We start from the raw sequence: 20,126 nt of genomic DNA on the forward strand, positions 1-20,126 counted from the left end.
TATTTTTAAAAGTACCTCTGTAAGCTTTTTATTTGTAATCACTATTTACTTAACTATATTTGTTTACTTCCTGAATGATATTTTGATTTACTGTACAATTTTATGTTACAGCTGCCAGCCTGTTTATGTGATGGTGTCTGCATTGTAATATCACCTTTAAGATCACTGATACTTGACCAAGTACAAAAGTTGACATCTCTTGATGTAAGTAGAAGAATACTGTTTTAAATAATGGTGTTAACAATGTCAAATGAATTAAATTTTTCATAGGCAGTTATATCTTTTTGCATGTGAGTCCTGAATCATGAATTTGATATGATGTTGAGTAATGGTTAGAAATGTGCAAAGGATTTTTAAATGTTTTTTGATGCATTACATATATTAGTGTCTAGTGGAGTTATTTTGTACCATATATCAGGGAGTACAAATATATCAAGAAACTATCATCATCATCTCCTATGCCTATTGACATAAGGGGCCTCAGTTAGATTTTGTCGCTCATCTCTATGTTGAGCTTTTAAATCAATACTGTACTTCTCTCTTCATCATCAACTTCACGCTTCATAGTCTTTAGCTATGTAGGCCTGTCTCTTCCAACTCTACTAGTGTCTTGTGGAGCCCAGCTAAAAGTTTGAACTAATCTCTCTTTGAGAGTGCGAAGAGCATGTTATAGATTTTGTTTATAGCCAATTTACTATTAGTTATTATATGGATACGTTTCTCTCTCTCTCTCTCTCTCTCTCTCTCTCTCTCTCTCTCTCTCTCTCTCTCTCTCTCTCTCTCTCTCTCTCTCTCTCTCTCTCTCAAACAGATTTAACAGAAATTTTTGTTTCTTTAGAAAGTGTCAGGTAAATACTACACATAATATAAACTTTTACTTTCCTTAAATCTATGTTCAATCTTAGACTGGGATTAAAACGTCATTCAATTTTGTCAGCTGATCTTTAGCTTTAGCTGACAGCATAAGGTAAGTATACTGAAAAATGTCTACAATAATCCTGGTTTTCAATGTTATTTGAGCTTCGTTTAATAATTTTTGCACTTTTCTATTATCAATTAAAGATGTTTTTCAACAACAGCAATTACCACTTTTTATTTATTTATTTATTTTTTTTTGTATTAGCTGTTTTCAAGGTCACGACGGTATTGCGATTATGCTTACATAAAGTTGACAGAATATTGTTGATATGATTTAGCTCCCTATCATGTAATCATTGAAGAAAAGAGGAACATAGTTCAACGAACTCTCGACCAGTTTATTAAAATGCACATCGAACAGCAACAACAGACGAATCAGCCATTGGCACTGACGATCCGCAGCCATCTACTTACGCACTGTAAACAAAAATATTAATAAATGTAATAACTAAGTTTATTTTATATTATCGCAAAATAATTGTAACAATTTGATTTTTTATTCAACCTTACAAAATTTTTCTATTTTATACTATCTTAAACCAAACCACATTCACAAATAAACACCCCGCGATGTACTGTAAACATTTACATTTACAAGTACGGATGTACATTTATTCCTAAAATTAGATTACCTTCTACGGTACTAAATTAAAGACTAAAATTTCTTTGTTTGTAAGCTAAAATAGATTTTTATTAACCACATATTTAAATTGCATTTATAAATAAGATACAGAAATGGGAATAGTTATTTGTGGAAATTCAGGGACAAGTAAATTCGACTTGCGTCGTTTTTCAGCTTGAGTTGCCTCTCCTAGAACCAATTACTGACATAAGGTGAGGTATACCTGTATTAGAGATTATAGTTCCTAAATATTCAAATGATTCTACCTCCTTAATCCTTTCTCCTATCAATGATAATTCATCTTCCAGTGCATATTGTTCTCATCATCTCTCTTCTGTTTTTCTCGAGCCCAACCTCCTGTGACATTTTATGCATTTCACGACAATTAACGTGTGTTGCCTCTGTAATTATTGTAATCAGTCAGGTTTCCTTTTTTTTTTTTTTTTTGTCATTTCACCAACATTCCTGGCTCCCAATCATCAGGTTTTGCCTCTTCCTGCCACATTCTATAAAATAATCTTGTAAGTATTCTAGGGTCACTTTATTTTCAGCCAATATCATCTAGGCAATTATTCCATTATATCTAGGGGCTTTCCATCTCCTAAGTTTTTTAATGATAGCTTTGACTTCCAACACACTGAATTCATCCATACGTATGTCAAGGTCTTCTTCAGCTTCGGGTATATCAATCTCCTATTCATTACCTCACTAAAGTGTTCCATGCTAGTACAGTGGTAACGTGTTTGCCTAGCATTAGCATGGCAAGAGACCGATCCCCGCCCAGGACCGTGAGTTTAAGCTGTTTACTGGGTAGGCTACTGCTGTGGTAGGGCACCACAGTGGGGGGTTGGGCTTGCCCAGCTGACGTTCTGGTGAGCATCTGTTCTGATGGAACCGGAACTGAAACCAGTCACCTTTTAACCTTTAAAAATTACCTTTCTTCACCTTCTGTTGTTATTATTCAAAATTCTAATCTATTTAGAACAATATTCAGCATTTATCAGATGCACTTTATGCATTGCTAGTGATTGAAATAGAGTCAGTGTTATGTTATTATTATTGGTTAGTTGTGAAATTTTCTTGATAATAGTCGGGGAAATTTTACGTTTGTCACTTATGTTAAAGTTGTATACATTATTATCTTCATTCAGTAATAATCCAATACAGTTCATGATAAGATGTAAGGGAACCATAATTGAGAACTGCCACCTTATTGTTTTGACTAAAAATATAAGTAATATTAACTATTTAAGCCAATTTTAGCATTGTTCCATAGATTGAATTTTTACTTTTGAGTTTTGTTATAGGTTTTGTAGTCTCCAATTGTATATGTATCAAACAATTTTCTGATCATAACCTCTATGATTTTTTTTTGTCTGATAGGAAATGTTGATCTCATGATTTTTAAGCTTATGTTAAATTTCATCAGCAGATAGTCCAAAACATTCAACCATTATAGGCAAATTCATATTTTTGCATTTTGAGGATTTCATAATTCAATTTTTGTCCTTGAAAGATGATTCCAAACTTAGTATTTTAGACATGAAATTACTATTTTTTTTCAATTTACAAGAGCCCAATATTTTCTTGAAAATTGTGTAGAGGCCACAATTATGATGTTCAAAAGGTACCATGCATGTTGTGGGTGTGTTATTCTATATGTCATGTAATGCATAACTGGGTTGTAAATGTAGGTAGTTTTGATTATTATTGATAATGACCTATTTACAACCCTAGATGGAAAAGCAGAATGCTACAAGCCTAAGTCCTCTAATGAAACCTGATGTGCCAACTTGTTCGACACAAATGCATTTGCAACGAGTTTGAACTTCTTAAGTTTCATGGATTCAACTACCATATTATGAAGATCATTCCACTGTCTAGTCAAAGCTGAAATAAAACTTCTAGATTACAGTGTATTACAATTATCTGCATTCCTAGTATTACATACTGGATGTACAGTCTGAGAAGATCTGAATGCAAGGGATGGTCAGAATTAGGAAAAATCTTATAAAGCATGCTGTTTTTCTTAACTGTACAGTAGTACTTATTTGGGGTATATGTAGTTGGTTGAAACAGGCATAGTCTTTCTTATTGTCAAATAAATTTTCTCTATGGGTAAAATATATTATCTTTGTCTGAAATAAGATATCATGATGCTAGTTTTACAATTTACAAAATATGATTTAGTGTTACCTTGTCAGGAGTGAAGCCATTTGGGAAGCAAATACAGGTTGACTTAGTCTTAGGGTAAGCTAATGATACGGTGGTCTAAGGGAGTTTTTCAGTAATAACTTTTGAAATATTACACCTAGTCTGTCCCAATCATTGTCAAAGGTCCCTCATTTGGATTTCATAAAATAGGCTTTACATGGTTAGCCTTCTCTTCTACTGTAACATTGTTAATTTTCCAGATTCCTGCTGGACATGTGTCTGGAGATGTATCACTAAGGGAGGAGAATCTCTTATATACAGAACTAACGAAGAGAGAACCAGGTATTTTAAATAATTTTATTGCTAATTTTTTTTCTTAAATAAAAATAATGTACAGTACTAACCTTCTTTGTCTTCCTAGTAAATATTGCTTTTAAACATCTGACTTACCTGGTAGTTATATATATATAGCTTATTCCCTGATGTCAGGGCAGAAATTTCAAAACTCGCGGCAATCGCCGATTGGGTAGCCAGGTGTACCACCAGTGCACCCTCTACCCAGGTACCTGGAACCATTCGCAGTCCACACAATGGAGTCGGGGTCCGAAGAGCATGTGGCTCGCCTTTCTCTGTCTTGATTGCCCCCTGAAACCGCTGTACCTGAAAAGCACTGCCACGATGGAGGGGAAGGAGCTGGTGTTCCTGACCTCCCCTACACCGGGTCCTCACTCGAGACGGGTCCTGCGGGCACCAGAACCTCGTCTACGGAAAGCCCTTCCGTCACAACAGCAGACTCCCCATTCGTCTGCGTAGGCACAATGCAACTAGATTCATTGAAATCAGACTCATGGGGAACAGCAATGGGCTGTTTCGCCGCAACGGACTTACCCTGTCCCCTACTCTGGGTAGGGGAAGGGGAAGGAGGACCTCTCTCCGAAGGTGCTGACGGAGACGTTATCGGCGAACCGATACCAGGCTTCCTAGGTGACCGCTTCGACGCCTTCTTCTTCTTTGTGTCGAACAAAGTTCACTGCAGTTCCGGCCAGGACGCACACTCCGGACACATGGAGGCAGGCGAGCACACACTGCCTCTACACGTGGAGCACAACGTGTGTGTGGATCGATGCTCGACTTAGAGAGCCATGCCCTGCATGACTTACCGGCCTTGGGCCCAGGACAACGACGTTGGAAAGGTTATGAACGGGAAGCACAAAGGGAACTCGTGTAACACAATGGTGGGTTGGACGGGATGTGAGAGAGAGCGGCGAGATGTTACCTACGCCGTGACCAGATGCTTACTGACGACAGAGACCTAGCAGCGTACCCACGCTCGCTAAACCCGGGTCGCCTTAGGGCACGTATCCATCCGCCACGGAGGGACCCGACAAGGGAAAACGGAGATAGGGGGAACTGCGCAAAAATCTTGGTCGGTTAGGGAGGAGATCCCAGATACTCCTAAGAAAGTAGTTTGAGGTAAGTACTGTTAGGAAAAATACAAATTACTTGAAATTTGTGATATCTTGGTGATGTACAATTTCGTTTTGGCTTTCGCTCGTTTGGATTTTCTTGAACCACGATTGGATTTTGTTATTTTGACCCTTGCTTGTTTGATCTCTCTTTAAAATATTCAAAATGTCTGACTCTTCTTCATCATTTAGAAGTTGTGTGAGAGGTTGTAAGACCCGGCTTGCTAAAGCCTCTGTTGATCCCCACTCCATTTGTGTAAAATGTAGAGGTAAAGTTTGTGAGTTGGTTGATCGTTGCGATGAATGTGTTATTTTGTCTGAGAGTGGGTGATTGGAGTATGACCGCTACATTCGTAAGCTTGAGAGGGATAGACTTAGAAGGAATAAAGAGTTTTATCTCATTCTTCTAGAGATTGTTCCCCTCCCGGTGTCAGTGAACCTAATCCTTCCCCTGTAGTGGTAGTTCCAGATCCCACTAGTGTTACTACTGATGAACCAACTCTCAAGGACATGATGGTGGCTATCCAAGCCCTGGGCATGAGAGTTGAGTTGCTCGCAGCGAACAGAACCAAGTTAATGTCCGACGTTAAAGAATTAAAGAGTGCTAGTGTCAGTGCTAAAAGTGCAGTGAATTTAATCAGTGCAGTGGAGGGTGCGTCTGCTCGGACCTGTCGTTCTCCTAGCCATAGATCTCTTCCAAGCTCCCCAACCCCTGGGAGAAGGAATATCGAACGGCAAAAGGAAACGAGAGGCGTTAGCGCCCGAGCAGACGTCCCCTCGAGTATACCTGTTGACGCTTCACAGGACGCTCGCCCTCGCCATGGGAAAGGCGAGGTGGAAGTGTTTTCATCCTCTTCGGATGACGCAGCACCCAGACGGTGCTTGCGTCTCGCATCCAGACCTCTGAAGAGGAAGATTGACTCTGTCGATCAGCGTCGTATCATGACACCTCAGGCTCCTGGTTGCAGTCCGGAGCGTTTTCCTTCCTGCTCCGAAGAATGCTCTCCTGCCAAGCGCCCTGTTACGTCGGTAGGAGATAGAAGGATGTCGGAAGCTGTCAGGCGTCCAGCCCCACCAGTTGCAAGACAGTTTTCTGAGACTGGCATGACCTCGGTGCATGCTCCTCCTCCTTCTTCAGATTGGTTTTCGTCCGACACTCTGCACTTTCCTTGAGCAACGTAGAAAGCGATCGTGTGGTAGAAGCAACGTCTCCTGTTTTGCCACAACACGTTGACCCTAATTTTAGTATACCGCAAGATATGCAGCAGAAACTCTCTTCCATCATGCAAGTCTATCAACCTGCGGACAAGAAGAGAGTGGCTCACCAAGACCCCTAGCGTCAGGATTCTTCACACCTTGACGCCAAGCGTCAGAAGGCTAAGAGTCGAGAGGTTCTTGACGACGGGCAGCTTACCAAGCGTCGAGGGCCTTGTAGCCATGACGCCGAGCGGCGTAAGGAGGAACTTCTTGCTAAGCGTCGAGAGACTGGTACGCATGACGCTGAGCGTCAAGCAGTTAGACGTCATGCCAAGAGTAAGAGCCTCGGACGTCGTGATGACGCCAGACGAACCGAGTGTCGAGATCGCGAACTTCATAGTTCCGATCGTCAAGATCGCGAGCGTCATAGTTCCAAGCATCAAGCGTTGGGACAACGTGACGCCAGGCGTCATGATCTTGGACCTATTGACGCCAGTAGTCAGGATCTTAAGGAGTTGATTCCTAGGAAACAAGATCTCTCTACCTCGATTAGAGATCTGTCGGAGGAAGGAATCAACGATCACCTTTCCCCTAGTGATTTTTTAGAGGAAGTCTCGGATGGAGAAGATCTTAAGACCCTTCATCCTTCGGTTGACTTAAAGAAACTCTTGTGATTTTTTACCGAAGAGTTTCCGAATTATTTTGTGCCTGCTGCTTTTCGTTCCCCGCCTTCAGAGTTTACGCTAGGGAAGGCGTCGAAGGAGTCTCTGTTCACAAAGATGGTGCTGTCTCGATCATCTAAGAAAGCCTTGAGAATGATGGGAGACTGGATGCAATCCAAGAAGGACCAGCGAAAGACTTTTCTCTTTTTCCCCCTGCTAGATTGGCTTCCAGATCTAGCGTTTATTACGAGACGGGAGAAGTTCTCGGCTTGGAATTTCCTGCCTCTGCCCAAGGAGACTTTTCGAGTCTGGTAGACGCCCCTCGTCGGACAGCCATGAGAAGGACCAAAATACTCTGGTCAACGTCAGAGCTTGATCATCTTCTCAAAGGCGTTTTCAGAGCTTTCGAGGTATTCAATTTCCTTGACTGGACTCTGGGAGCCTTGGGGAAAAAGGTTTCTGCTTTGAAGGATGTGGACACAAAGTCTCATCCACATTATGTCGTGCATGGATAAAGCCTTAAGAGACGGATCCAATGAGTTGGCGGCCCTTTTTTCGGCGGGTGTTCTTAAGAAAAGAGCCCAAATGTGCTCTTTTTTGTCCAATGGGGCTACACCCATTTAAAAGTCGGAATTGCTGTACGCACCTCTTTCTTTCTCTTTTACCTCAAGAGTTGGTCAGAGAGGTCTCTTCCGCTTTAACCCAAAAGTCCACACAGTATTTGGTGTCAAAAACAGCACGGAAGGTTCTGCCTACTTCCTTCGCAAGCTGCAAACCTAAGGAAGAAGCTCCATTCCCTCATTCCTTTCAGTAGGGGTAGTTCCAGACCCGAGGGAAGGAGAGCAAAGAGAAGAGGATCGAAGCCAGGGCGAAGCAGAGTCTGACTGCATTCACCTTCAGACAGCAGTAGGAGCCAGACTAAACAACTTCTGGCGAGCTTGGGAGAGGAGAGGAGCAGACCTTTTGTCTGTACAGTTACTAAAGGAGGGATACAAAATCCCTTTCGTAGGGAAACCTCCTTTAGTAGTAGCTCCGATAGATCTCTCTGCCAGATACAGAGAGGAGTCAAAGATACAGGCTATGCAACATCAAATGTCTCTTTTGTTGGAGAAGGAGGCAATAGAGAGGGTGCGAGATTTGCGATCACCAAGTTTCTACAACCGCTTATTCCTTTTTCCCAAGAACTTGGGGATGATGGAGACCAGTCTTGGATGTAAGTGCTCTCAACGCCTTCGTTCAGAAGACAAAGTTCTCCATGGAGACATCGAAGTCAGTCCTAGCAGCAGTAAGAAAGGATAACTGGATGGTCTCTTTAGACCTCCAGGATGCTTACTTCCATATCCCCATTCATCCGAACTTCATGCATTACCTGAGGTTCGTGGACAAGGAGGAAGTTTTCCAGTTTCAGGCCCCTTGTTTCGGCCTAAGCACCGCCCCTGAAATATTTACGAAGCTAATGTTAAATGTAGCAGGCTTGCTGCATTCAAGAGGTATCAGAGCCTCCCTGTATCTGGACGACTGGCTCAGAGCTCATTCCTCAAATCGCTGCCTGGAGGATCTACAGATGAAGTTGAGGTTATCAGAAGAACTGGGTCTTCTGATAAACAGAGACAAGTCTCAACTGACACCATCCCAAGAGATCCTTTATTTGGGGATGGAGATTCGGAGTCAAGTTTTTCGGGCTTTTTCGTCTGCGTCAAGGACGGAGCAAGCCCTATTAAAACTTCATTCCTTTCTAGAGAAACGGAAGTGTTCTGTGAGAGAGTGGATGAGTCTGCTGGGAACCCTCTCCTCGTTGGAGCAGTTTGTCTCCCTGGGAAGGCTGAATCTTCGCCCTCTTCAGTTCCACCTCGATCGTCATTGGGACAAGAGAAAGGAACTAGAGACAAAATGTATCCCCATTACGGAATCCGTAAAAAGTTGCCTTCAGTGGTGGAACGACCCAGTCAAGCTTCAAGAAGGTCACTCCCTGGATCAGAGGAACCCAGACCTTGTGTTGTGTTACGACGCCTTGGACTCAGGGTGGGGAGCAACACTGGGCAAGTTGGAGATCTCGGGTCTCTGGACAAAAGATCAGGAAAGCCTCCACATAAACCAGAAGGAGCTGTTGGCAGTCCTGTTGGCCCTCAAAGGCTTCGAAGGGTCAGTATTGAACCTAGTAGTGCAAGTCAACACCGACAACACTACAGCGTTGGCCTACATTGCCAAACAAGGCGAAACCCACTCGAGGTCCCTTTACAAGACTGCTAGAGTTCTTCTTTACTGGGCAGGCAAAAGAGAAGAATGTAACCCTTGTAACAAGGTTTATTCAGGGGGAAAGGAACGTGATGGCAGACAGCCTCAGCAGGAGAGGTCAAGTTCTGTCCACAGAATGGACACTTCATCAAGAGGTCTGCAAGAACCTGTGGCGGATTTGGGGTTGTCCTTGTACAGACCTGTTCGCAACCTCGAAGACGAAGAGGTTGGAGACATACTGCTCCCCAGTGCCAGATCTCGAAGCAGTCCACATAGACGCTTTCCTTTTAGACTGGTCCCGCCTGGACATGTACGCATTCCCTCCGTTCAAGATTCTGCACAAAGTGATGCAAAAGTTTGTGACACACGAGGAAACCAGATTGACTCTAGTGGTCCCCTTTTGGCTCTCAAGAGAGTGGTTCACAGAGGTACTAGAATTGATGGTGGACACCCCGAGAAGCCTTCCATTAAGAGTAGATCTACTCAAACAACCCCACTTGGAAAAGTACCATCAAAACTTCCAAGCTGTACATCTAACTGCCTTCAGACTATCGAAAAACTCACTAGAGCTAGAGGTTTTTCGAAGGAGGCAGCTAGGGCGATTGCAAGAGCAAGGAGGTCTTCTACCATCAAGGTTTACCAATACAAGTGGGAAGTATTTAGAGAATGGTGCAGAGTCAACTCTGTTTCCTCTTCCAGTACCTTTATGACTCAGATTGCTGACTTCCTGTTTTACCATTGAAGGAAATGTAGGTTTTTGACTTGTACCATCAAGGGATACAGGAGCATGTTAGCGGTCGTCTTCGGGCATAGGAACTTGGACCTTTCTAATAATAAAGACCTACAGGATCTTCTCAAATCTTTTGAAACACCTAAGGAACGGCACCAGGAATCACCAGCTTGGAATCTGGATATAGTCCTGAAGTTCCTAATGAGTGACAGGTTTGAGGCCTTGCACTCAGCTTCGTTTAAGGACCTCACTATGAAGACTCTCTTTTTGGTGAGTCTGGCGACAGCTAAAAGGGTCACTGAGATTCATGCCTTCGACAAGAACGTCGGCTTTAGAGATAACAAAGCTATCTGCTCCTTGCAGCTAGGCTTTCTTGCTAAGAACAAACGCCCTTCTCAACCCTGGCCCAAGGCTTTTGAGATTCCGAACCTTTCGGATGTGGTTGGTGAGGAATTGGAGAGGGTCCTGTGTCCAGTAAGAGCCCTGAAGTTCTACCTGGAAAGAACGAAAGAGTTACGAGGCAAGTCAGAAGCTCTTTGGTGCTCGGTCAAGAAGCCTTCGTTACAGATGTCGAAGAATGCACTATCCTTCTTCATCAGGCTCTTAATAAGAGAGGCTCATTCACATAGTAGTGAGGCAGACTTCAAGCTTTTGAAAGTCAAGACACATGAAGTTAGAGCTGTGGCAACTTCTGTAGCCTTCAAGCAGAATAGGTCTTTACAAAGCATTATGGACACAACCTTTTGGAGGAGTAAATCTGTGTTCGTTTCACATTATTTGAAACGTGTCCAGACTCTTTACGAGGACTGCTACACTCTGGGACCATTCGTAGCACTGAGTGCAGTGGTGGGGGAAGGATCTATCACTACATTCCCGTAACCTAATTCCCTTTTCTTCTCTTGAAACTATTGTATGTTTATGGTTGTTTGTGGAGATTGGACGACAGTCTTCCACAATCATTGATTTTAGTCAGGTGGTCAGTTTGTTCCTTGAGAGCGCCCGGAACAAGGGTATTGGATGAGGTCCTGTCACATAGAGGTATTTACACTGGTTTGACAGCTCCTAGAGGTCTTCAGCCCCCTGGGTGGATCGCTGGATCTTGTAAGGAAAGCGGACATAATGAGGCAGGAATTCATTGAAGTCAGCTTCCTTATCAGGTACGAACCCTTAAGCTTGTTTATTAACTCTTAAGTAAATTCCAACAATGTTGGCTGTCTCTGGCCCTCCACCAAAGGTGTCAGTCAGCTATATATATATAACTACCAGGTAAGTCAGATGTTTAAAAATGATATTTTCATAATAAAATAAATTTTTGAACATACTTACCTGGTAGTTATATATAATTTAATTCCCACCCTCCTCCCCTCTAGAGACCTAAGGGCATGGAAGATCTGAGGAATGACTGGAATGGTTACAGGTACCTGGGTAGAGGGCGCACTGGTGGTACACCTGGCTACCCAATCGGCGATTGCCGCGAGTTTTGAAATTTCTGCCGGGACGTCGGGGACTAAGCTATATATATATATAACTACCAGGTAAGTTATGATCAAAGATTTATTTTATTATGAAAATATAATTTTTCTTATGTTCAATGAGGGAGTAAAAGGGAGTCATTTATGAGCTTCACAGGATTCAAAATTATATAAAAATGGATACAGGACAGTACCTTATTGAAGATTTGAAAAACACTGATACACAATGGCTTGAAATTCTCTTATGTAACAATATCAGTCTTCCCAACCCTGGGAAGAGAGGACATCAAGCCATCATGATTTAAAGAAATACTAATTCTGTATAGGGAATTACCTTTTGGCATGGCAGATGTGAAAGGAATAACATACACAGTTATGTGAGAACTAATCTATGGCTGATTCCATAGTTATCTAAGAGCAAAAAAAAGGGGGGTGGGGTTTGGAGTGACAGATGGTTATATAAGCAAATTTTCAAGGTCTTGTGTAACAATGGCTTTTTGTTTCTGTTTTTAATGCCCCTCCATGTACAGCATTTTCTGTTAGTAAAGGCTGAGATAGGGAACGTTTTTTATTTTTAGTTTTATAGGAAATGGGAGATCTGTGAGGGTTGGTAAGGGAGAAGTCCATATTTTCTGCGAATCTTAACTGGTGTTTGGTCACATACTGTATGTCATTCATACAATTAGGTGAAGTTATTGTTCATTAAGTCTCAAATCATGAATGTCATCTGGTATGAGAGCCTATTATTTGGATCTCCTTTGCAAGAACTAAAGTTTGTAAAACTACCATCATGAAAAAGGGATAGATCATGTAGAGTATAATTTTAATGATAACTTTTTGGAAGGATTTTTAACAGTCACAGTTTTTTTCCCCATGAGTAGTCACTGTGCTATTCAAATATGGACTTTAATAGTTTAATTTCTAGCCTATAACATCATAGTACTTCACATTAGCATGCATCAGTCTAGATTTCTCCCATTAATCACATATCTGAAAGAAAAATAGTAAAATATGAAGAAATTCCATATTGAGTACAAATTTTCTAATATTTTCTCATATCAAACAATGTTCATAAAACCTAAAAATAAGTGTTTCAATGGATTAATATGGTAACATTTACCATATAGGGAAAATTGTGTTTATTTGTCCATGTACTAGGTGCACATGAACTCCTCCATCCTCCCCTACTATAAGATTGAAGGAATTTAAGAAATTTTAATAAATCTAAATTGGTGGTATATTGAAAATTTTTGTATATGAATTATCCATATCTCTCTCTCTCTCTCTCTCTCTCTCTCTCTCTCTCTCTCTCTCTCTCTCTCTCTCTCTCTCTCTCTCTCTCGACATTAGATGAATCCATTTTATTATGATAACTGATATCTCTGCCGATGTAGAGGAACTAATAGTTACAGAACTATAATCAATAATATAGTAATATTAGGTTTTTCTACAATTAGTTTTCATGGGAGCTTTGATAGTTCCTTATTGACTACTGATTCATAACTGATAGTTTTTTTTCCAAATTTCCAGTCTTTAGTGCCTTATTTGATATAGTTTTAATTTGATTTTATTACTTTAATTTTAACCTCTATTTATAATTACAGGCCTCAAACTTCTGTATGTTACTCCAGAAAAAATAAGCGCTAGTATCAAGTTTTGCTCAATTCTTGAGTCGTTATATCAGAGGAAAAAGCTCAGTCGATTTGTGATTGATGAAGCTCATTGTGTGTCTCAATGGGGCCATGATTTCAGGTTGGTAACTCATTGTTGAATACATTATATAGATTTGATGATAGTATTCTTAGAGTTTTTAGTTTGTTTATTTTGAATTAAAATAAAGGTCATTATTTACAAAGGACCAATGTATAGTTATCAAGTATTAAAGGTTCCTCAGCTTTCCAATGTAACTTATTTCTTTGTGTGATGAGCGCATGATACATGACAATAATTGTCATGAATCAGAAAGGAAATAAAATGTTATGATTTGGGCTATGATGGACTGAAAAGATCTTATAACAATGGATGAATAAATCATCCCTCAGTAGTGATTGCCCTAATTAGTTTTGGAGAGTTCAAGTTTCCTAATGTTATTTTTGTGGAAATAATTATATAATTATATGATTAATTGTTTCATGATTATATGATAATGATTACATAAAACAACTATCATAATCTCCACTATATCATTCTTTCAGGGGAAATTTAACTCAACATTTATATATAGTAAAAAATAAGATAAATACCGCACAGTATGAGAATACAGTAGAAGAAATAATTATATGATTAATTGTTTCATGATTATATGTTAATGATTATAAAATACAAATTATGATAATCTCCACCATATCATTTTTGTAGGGAAAATTTACCAACATTTGTATATATTAAGAAATAAGATATATATTATACAGAATGAGAATACAGTTGATATATATTAAATATCAATAACCCTTTTAATTTTTTAATAGATCTAAAGTCATGAATGATATTTGACTTCACTCTCAAAATTAAGACAGAATACCCTGAGTTACTGACGTATTTCAAAGCCGGGATACTCGCCGGCAAAGAAGATCGACAGAAAACGCTATCCCAGTCAAGCCGGAGTACACTACTCAATGGCAATGACGAAAGATAGGGTTGTCGCCTGGGCTGGCGGCACTCAGGGGGAAAAGAAAGGTTTATCCTCATTTCTCTAAGGGAGAAGCGTATCGAATTTTGCTAGTAATTCTAGGAGATATATATTTCTCCGACCGAATTACTAAAACGGTACTCAAGGATAAACGGAGGATAACGTTACTAAAGTATACTAAAACGCGTTAGGCTAGCCTAACTCGAGTCGGGATCTCGGCTACGTTAGTACCACCGAGGCCCTATCGTATACGATCAAAACGTTTATTTGGAAGAGGAAATATTACATGTGTAGATCTTATCCTCACTAGTATAATTTTGCCTAAATAGCTAGAATTTGTTTACTGTATAGCTAAATACCGGGGACGTCATAATACTAACTAAATAAAGCATTTATGGTGTACGACAGCGGTCCTAAAGTGGCCGCCTCCGCTGGTGGCATCGCTCCGTTCAACACCTAAATTATGTTAATTTAACTGCGAGAAGGGAGCCAAAAATTATACACAGGAAAGATTAAATACTCAACTTTCTAGAGGATGAAGATGCTGGAGATTGCATGATAATATTCCTTCAAAGCGGTAACAACACCGAGAGCAACGTGGGAGAACACCGTGCTTAAATGGTTACGTGAAAAGGAATAGTTACGCCGTAGTTGTACTGGGAGGGGATCCACCTGGTAACCTTGATAACGGCTCCCCTTCAATTTTGCCCCTCTTCCCCTCAAAGAGTAAAATCTATTAGGGATGAAGATTGCCATGTGTCGTATCAAGAAATACGTCCCCTGATATTATGCGATGTCCTTAAAAGTTATACTGTATTAAGGATACCCGCGCCAGGAGTTAGAATTCTGGAAACCTGTGGTTAATTCTCTGGGATTATCACTGTAGCCAAATATCCCTTAGAAAGCTGCCTAAAGGAACCTTCCATCAGGACGACAAGGCTGAGCCAAAAAATCAATACTAATCAAATCTCACAAGTGTAAAGAATATATTAAAAATAGGAAAAGGGATGAAGTAAACAAATGTTTTTCAGTTTGGATAGCTTGATAGAATAGTTTTTGATGCATTTTTTTTTTGGTCAAAATAGCAATAAATTTAGTAAACAATTATATAAAGATTAATTTTGTGTGGAATGGATGTGTTTGAGATACAGTACTACTGCTAGAGAGTTAAGGGGTCCTTAGACTGGCCAGATAGTACTACACTGGATCCTTCTCTCTGGTTACGGTTCATTTTCCCCTTGCCCACACATACACTGAATAGTCTGGTCTTTTCTTTACACATTCTCCTCTGTTCCCCTTACACCTGACAACACTAAAATTACCAAACAATTCTTTTTCACCTAAGGGGTTAACTACTGCACTGTAATTGTTTAGTGGCCAATTTACTCTTGGTAAGGGTAGAAGAGACTCTCTAGCTATGGTAAGCAGCTCTTCTAGGAGAAGAACACTCCAAAATAAAACCATTGTTCTCTAGGCTTGGATAGTGCCATAGCCTATGTACCATGGTTTTCCACTGTCTTTGGTTAGAGTTCTCTTGCTTGAGGGTACACTCGGGCATACTTTCGTTTAAAATTAGGTATCATGTTGAATGCAATACACTATTTTTTTTATCAGATAAACTCAAATTATTCAGAAATGTTTATTATCTCATCCCTAAACAGGCCTGACTACAAGAAATTAAATATGTTACGTCAACGTTTTCCCGGTGTTCCAACTATTGCTCTTACAGCTACTGCAACCCCAAGAGTAAGAGTAGATATTCTTCATCAACTAGGATTAACTGACCCAAAATGGTAAGGAATGTTCCAGTTTATTAAGTGAGTATATTAGTATTGATTTCAAATCATTGGAAATTTGCTGAATGCCATTTATGTTGATGAGACATTGCTGTTCCGCTATTTCTATGAAATTGATCGGAATTAAAATTTAATTGTTCAAATTAAGATTACATGGATGTTTGCAATTAATTTTTCAGAAAAATAAGTAGAATTTGCCAAGCCATACTTGTGTTCTGTCTTGTCAAAAACATATTTTCAATATTAAACTTAGCCGGTGATTATATAAGCTGCAGCTCTGCTGCCCGACAGAAAAACTCTACGTTCAAAATACGCCAGCGATCGCTATGCAGGAGGGGGTGTACATCAACAGCGCCATCTGTCGAGCAGGTACTTAGTACTCCATGTAAACAAAGAACCAATTTTCTCTCTGTCGTGCCACCGGCAAGACCTACTAAATTCGCTGTTGCTTACTGGATTGGTTTTCACAGATTTTGGTGAAGTACACATTTCTAGTTATTAGCTTTCGCTTTGCAGAGGTTATCTTCAATACATCCTTGCATTCTTTTATTGATTTTGGATTATTTGTTGACGACTTTGGATAGATTTTGAATTCCCCTTTGACTAATTCAAGATGGCTGACCCTTCTCAAGTCCCTAAATACAGAAAGTGTAGTGCTAGGGACTGTTCAAGGCGTCTTCCGAAGGCCTCTATCGATCCACACACCGTTTGTTCCAATTGTCGGGATAAAACCAGTCAATTGGAAGATCGATGTGAGGAATGCGTTGGGCTTTCGGAATTCGATTTTCTCGAATTCCTGAAATATTCACGTAGGCTAGAGAGAGATAGAGTCAGGAGAAGTTCATCTCGCTCCGTTGATATTTCCTCTCCTCATGCCCCACAACCTATTCCTTCCCCTGTAGTGGTTACTCCTGATCCCCCTTCTAGCACTCAACAACCTTCGATGGCAGATATGATGCGTGCCATCCAGGCTCTGGGTGAGAGAGTCGAGTCATTGGCGAGTGACCGTAACCAACTCATGGCAGACGTCAAGGAGTTGAAGTGTAAGAGTGCAGTGGGTAGTGACAAAGTGAGTGGTAGTGTTGTGGAAAGTGTTAGTGTTGCGCTTGAGGGTTCGTCTGTTCGTGCCTGTCGTCCTCCCAGTCCGGGACCTCTTGCAAGCTCCCAAGCCCAGGGGAGAAGCAATGTCGTACGACCAAAGGGTTCGACAGGCTTTAATCAGCGGACAGACGTTCCCTCCGTGGTTTCGGACGTATCTTACCAAGATCGCCCCACCCACAAGAAGACGAGAGAGCCCATTTATTCCTCGTCTGCGGAAGATGTTTCTCGAAAGAAACAATGGACCAAGGTCTCACGGCCTCTTAAACGCAAGTCGGTCCCTTCCGCGCAAGTCCAACGGCCCAGTTGTAGCCACTGGGTCAGTTCGGACTCGCTGCAGTCTTCCGATGACTGCACACCTCCTAAGAGAGGCAAAGCGGTAACGCATCAGGCATTAACACCGTCTGTTGCCGCACCTGCTACTGTAGACCCTAAGTGGTCTTTGCTGCAGACCATGCAGACGCAGTTAACGTCATTAATGCAGGACTTTCGTGCGGAGAAGGTTGACGCTGCACCACTCGTTAGCCTACAACCACCCACGGTTGTGCGTCCAGTGGACGCTGAGGCTACATTCTCCCGCACTCCAGCTGTGAGAGTCCCGCCACCCATGCGCAGTGTACCCTGCCAGCCGCATGTTGACGTTCAGCGACGCACGGTACCCTCCGTTGACGTTCGCGAGTTACAACAACAACCTAAGTTGTTTTGTTTTTGACGCGGTGCGTCAACCTCCGCAACCCAGTGTGGTTACCACTACTCGCCCACAGCAGACTAGACAGTCAGGAGTAGACGCTTTGCGCCCCCGCGCTGCTATGGTTGTTGCCAGCTCACAGACTGGCCAACAGTTCCATGACGTTGCGTCCAGTGCAGTCACGCATGCACCCGTGCTGCCGGACTCAGCTGACCAGCCAATTCCTACTCCTTTGCCGCTTCCTCTTCAGTATTCAGACGATGGACTCTCTGATGATGACGACGCTGCACACTTTGACGACCCGCATACGGACATCGACGAACCCAAGACCACGCCTCCCTCCTTGGACTTTAGGAAAGTTCTTGCACTGTTCAAGGAGATGTATCCTGATCAGTTTGTTTCTGCAGCCCCACGCTCTCCTCCATCTGAGTTCGCTTTAGGCACGCAGTCATCCGCGCCTGCCTTTACGAAGCTCGTCCTCGCCCGCTCGTCTAAGAGAGCTTTAAGAGTGTTGGGAGAATGGATGCAGTCCAAAAAGCACCTTGGGAAGACAGCATTCTTGTTTCCCCCTGCGAAACTCGCTTCCAGATCGAGCGTCTGGTATGCCACGGGAGAAGTTCTCGGCTTGGGAGTTCCTGCCTCTGCCCAGGGCGACTTCTCAAGTCTAGTAGACTCTCCCCGCAGGCTAGCCATGAGACGCTCCAAGATTTGTTGGACTCCTTTAGACTTAGACCATCTGATGAAAGGAGTGTTCAGAGCCTTCGAGGTTTTTAACTTTTTGGATTGGTGTTTGGGAGCGTTGAGCAGGAAGACCTCCCCTTCTGACAAGGAAACTTCCATGCTCATTATGTCCTGCATGGACAAGGCCATACGGGACGGTTCCAGTGAGCTTGCGGCTTCGTTCGTTTCCGGGGTCCTCAAGAAACGGGAGAACCTTTGCTCCTTCTTGTCAGCTGGAGTAACACAATGTCAGAGATCGGAACTTATGTTTGCTCCTCTCTCAAAGTGCCTTTTCCCAGAGGAGTTGATAAAGGAGATTGCTGCCTCCTTGATTCAAAAAGACACGCATGACCTGGTTGCGTCATCTGCCCGCAAAGCCACCCCTTTGCCTACCGTGTCTAGACCCAGGATGGACACTCCAGCGTCCAGATTTATTCCGCCCTTTCGTGGCAGAGCCTCCAGCAGAGGAGGTGCTCGTGCCAAAGGGAGACGTGGGATTAAGAAGAAAGGTACCAAGTCCTTTAAAGGCAGAGTCTGACTGCCACCTTCTTCAGACAGCAGTGGGAGCCAGACTCAAGAACTACTGGCAGTCCTGGGAGAACAGGGGCGCAGATGCACAATCTGTGAAGTTGCTCAGAGAAGGGTAAAAGATCCCGTTTGTGCGCAAGCCCCCTCTAGCAACGTCTCCCATCGACCTCTCTCCCAGGTACAGAGAGGAGGACAAGAGACTAGCTTTGAAGCAAGAGGTGTCTCTCTTACTAGAAAAGGGAGCGGTAGTCAAAGTCCGGGACCATCAATCCCCGGGCTTCTACAACCGTCTCTTCTTAGTGGTAAAGAAGACAGGAGGGTGGAGACCGGTGCTAGACGTCAGTGCTCTGAATGTCTTTGTCACAAAGCAGACGTTCGCCATGGAGACGACAAAGTCTGTTCTAGCAGCGGTCAGGAAGGAAGACTGGATGGTCTCTTTAGACCTAAAGGACGCTTACTTTCACATCCCCATCCACCCAGATTCCCAACCTTTTCTGAGGTTCGTTTACGGGAAGGTTGTCTACCAATTTCAAGGCCTGTGCTTTGGCCTAAGCACGGCGCCTCTTGTCTTTACGAAACTGATGAGGAATATTGCCAAATTCCTGCATTTAGCGGACATCAGAGCCTCCCTCTAGTTGGACGACTGGCTTCTAAGAGCTTCTTCCAGTCGTCGCTGTCTGGAGAATCTAAAGTGGACTCTAGATCTGACCAAGGAATTGGGTCTCCTGGTCAATATGGAAAAGTCCCAACTGGTCCCATCCCAAACTATAGTGTACTTAGGGATGGAGATTCACAGTCAAGCTTTTCGGGCTTTTCCGTCGGCCCCCAGAACAAGTCAAGCCCAAGGATGCATCCAGAACATGCTAAAGAAGGACCGATGTTCAGTCAGACAGTGGATGAGTCTGATAGGGACGCTTTCATCCCTGGACCAGTTCATTGCGTTAGGGAGACTGCACCTCCGTCCCCTTCAATTTCACCTAGCTGTTCACTGGAGAAAGGACAAGACGCTAGAAGCGGTCTCGATCCCCATTTCCGAGAAGATGAAGTCATCACTGACTTGGTGGAAGGACAACATCTACCTCAGAGAGGGTCTGCCACTGGCTGTTCAGACCCCCAACCACGTTCTCTTCTCGGACGCATCGGACACGGGCTGGGGTGCGACATTAGACGGTCGGGAATGCTCGGGAACTTGGAACTCGAATCAAAGAACG

General features: G+C 42.5%; 1 protein-coding gene across 1 annotated transcript in view; it reads left to right on the top strand.

Moving 5' to 3' along the window:
- The window catches only part of LOC137640061 (recQ-like DNA helicase Blm), a 394,741-nt gene that overhangs the window by 280,394 nt on the left and 94,221 nt on the right, over positions 1–20,126 (top strand). The window contains exons 13-16 of the mRNA XM_068372487.1: positions 112–204; positions 3,955–4,036; positions 13,061–13,208; positions 15,747–15,878. Coding sequence (XP_068228588.1) covers positions 112–204; positions 3,955–4,036; positions 13,061–13,208; positions 15,747–15,878 — 455 coding nt within the window. The remainder of the gene's footprint in view (positions 1–111; positions 205–3,954; positions 4,037–13,060; positions 13,209–15,746; positions 15,879–20,126) is intronic.

The sequence above is a fragment of the Palaemon carinicauda genome, chromosome 4 (assembly GCF_036898095.1).
Source record: "Palaemon carinicauda isolate YSFRI2023 chromosome 4, ASM3689809v2, whole genome shotgun sequence".
Lineage (NCBI taxonomy): Eukaryota > Metazoa > Arthropoda > Malacostraca > Decapoda > Palaemonidae > Palaemon > Palaemon carinicauda.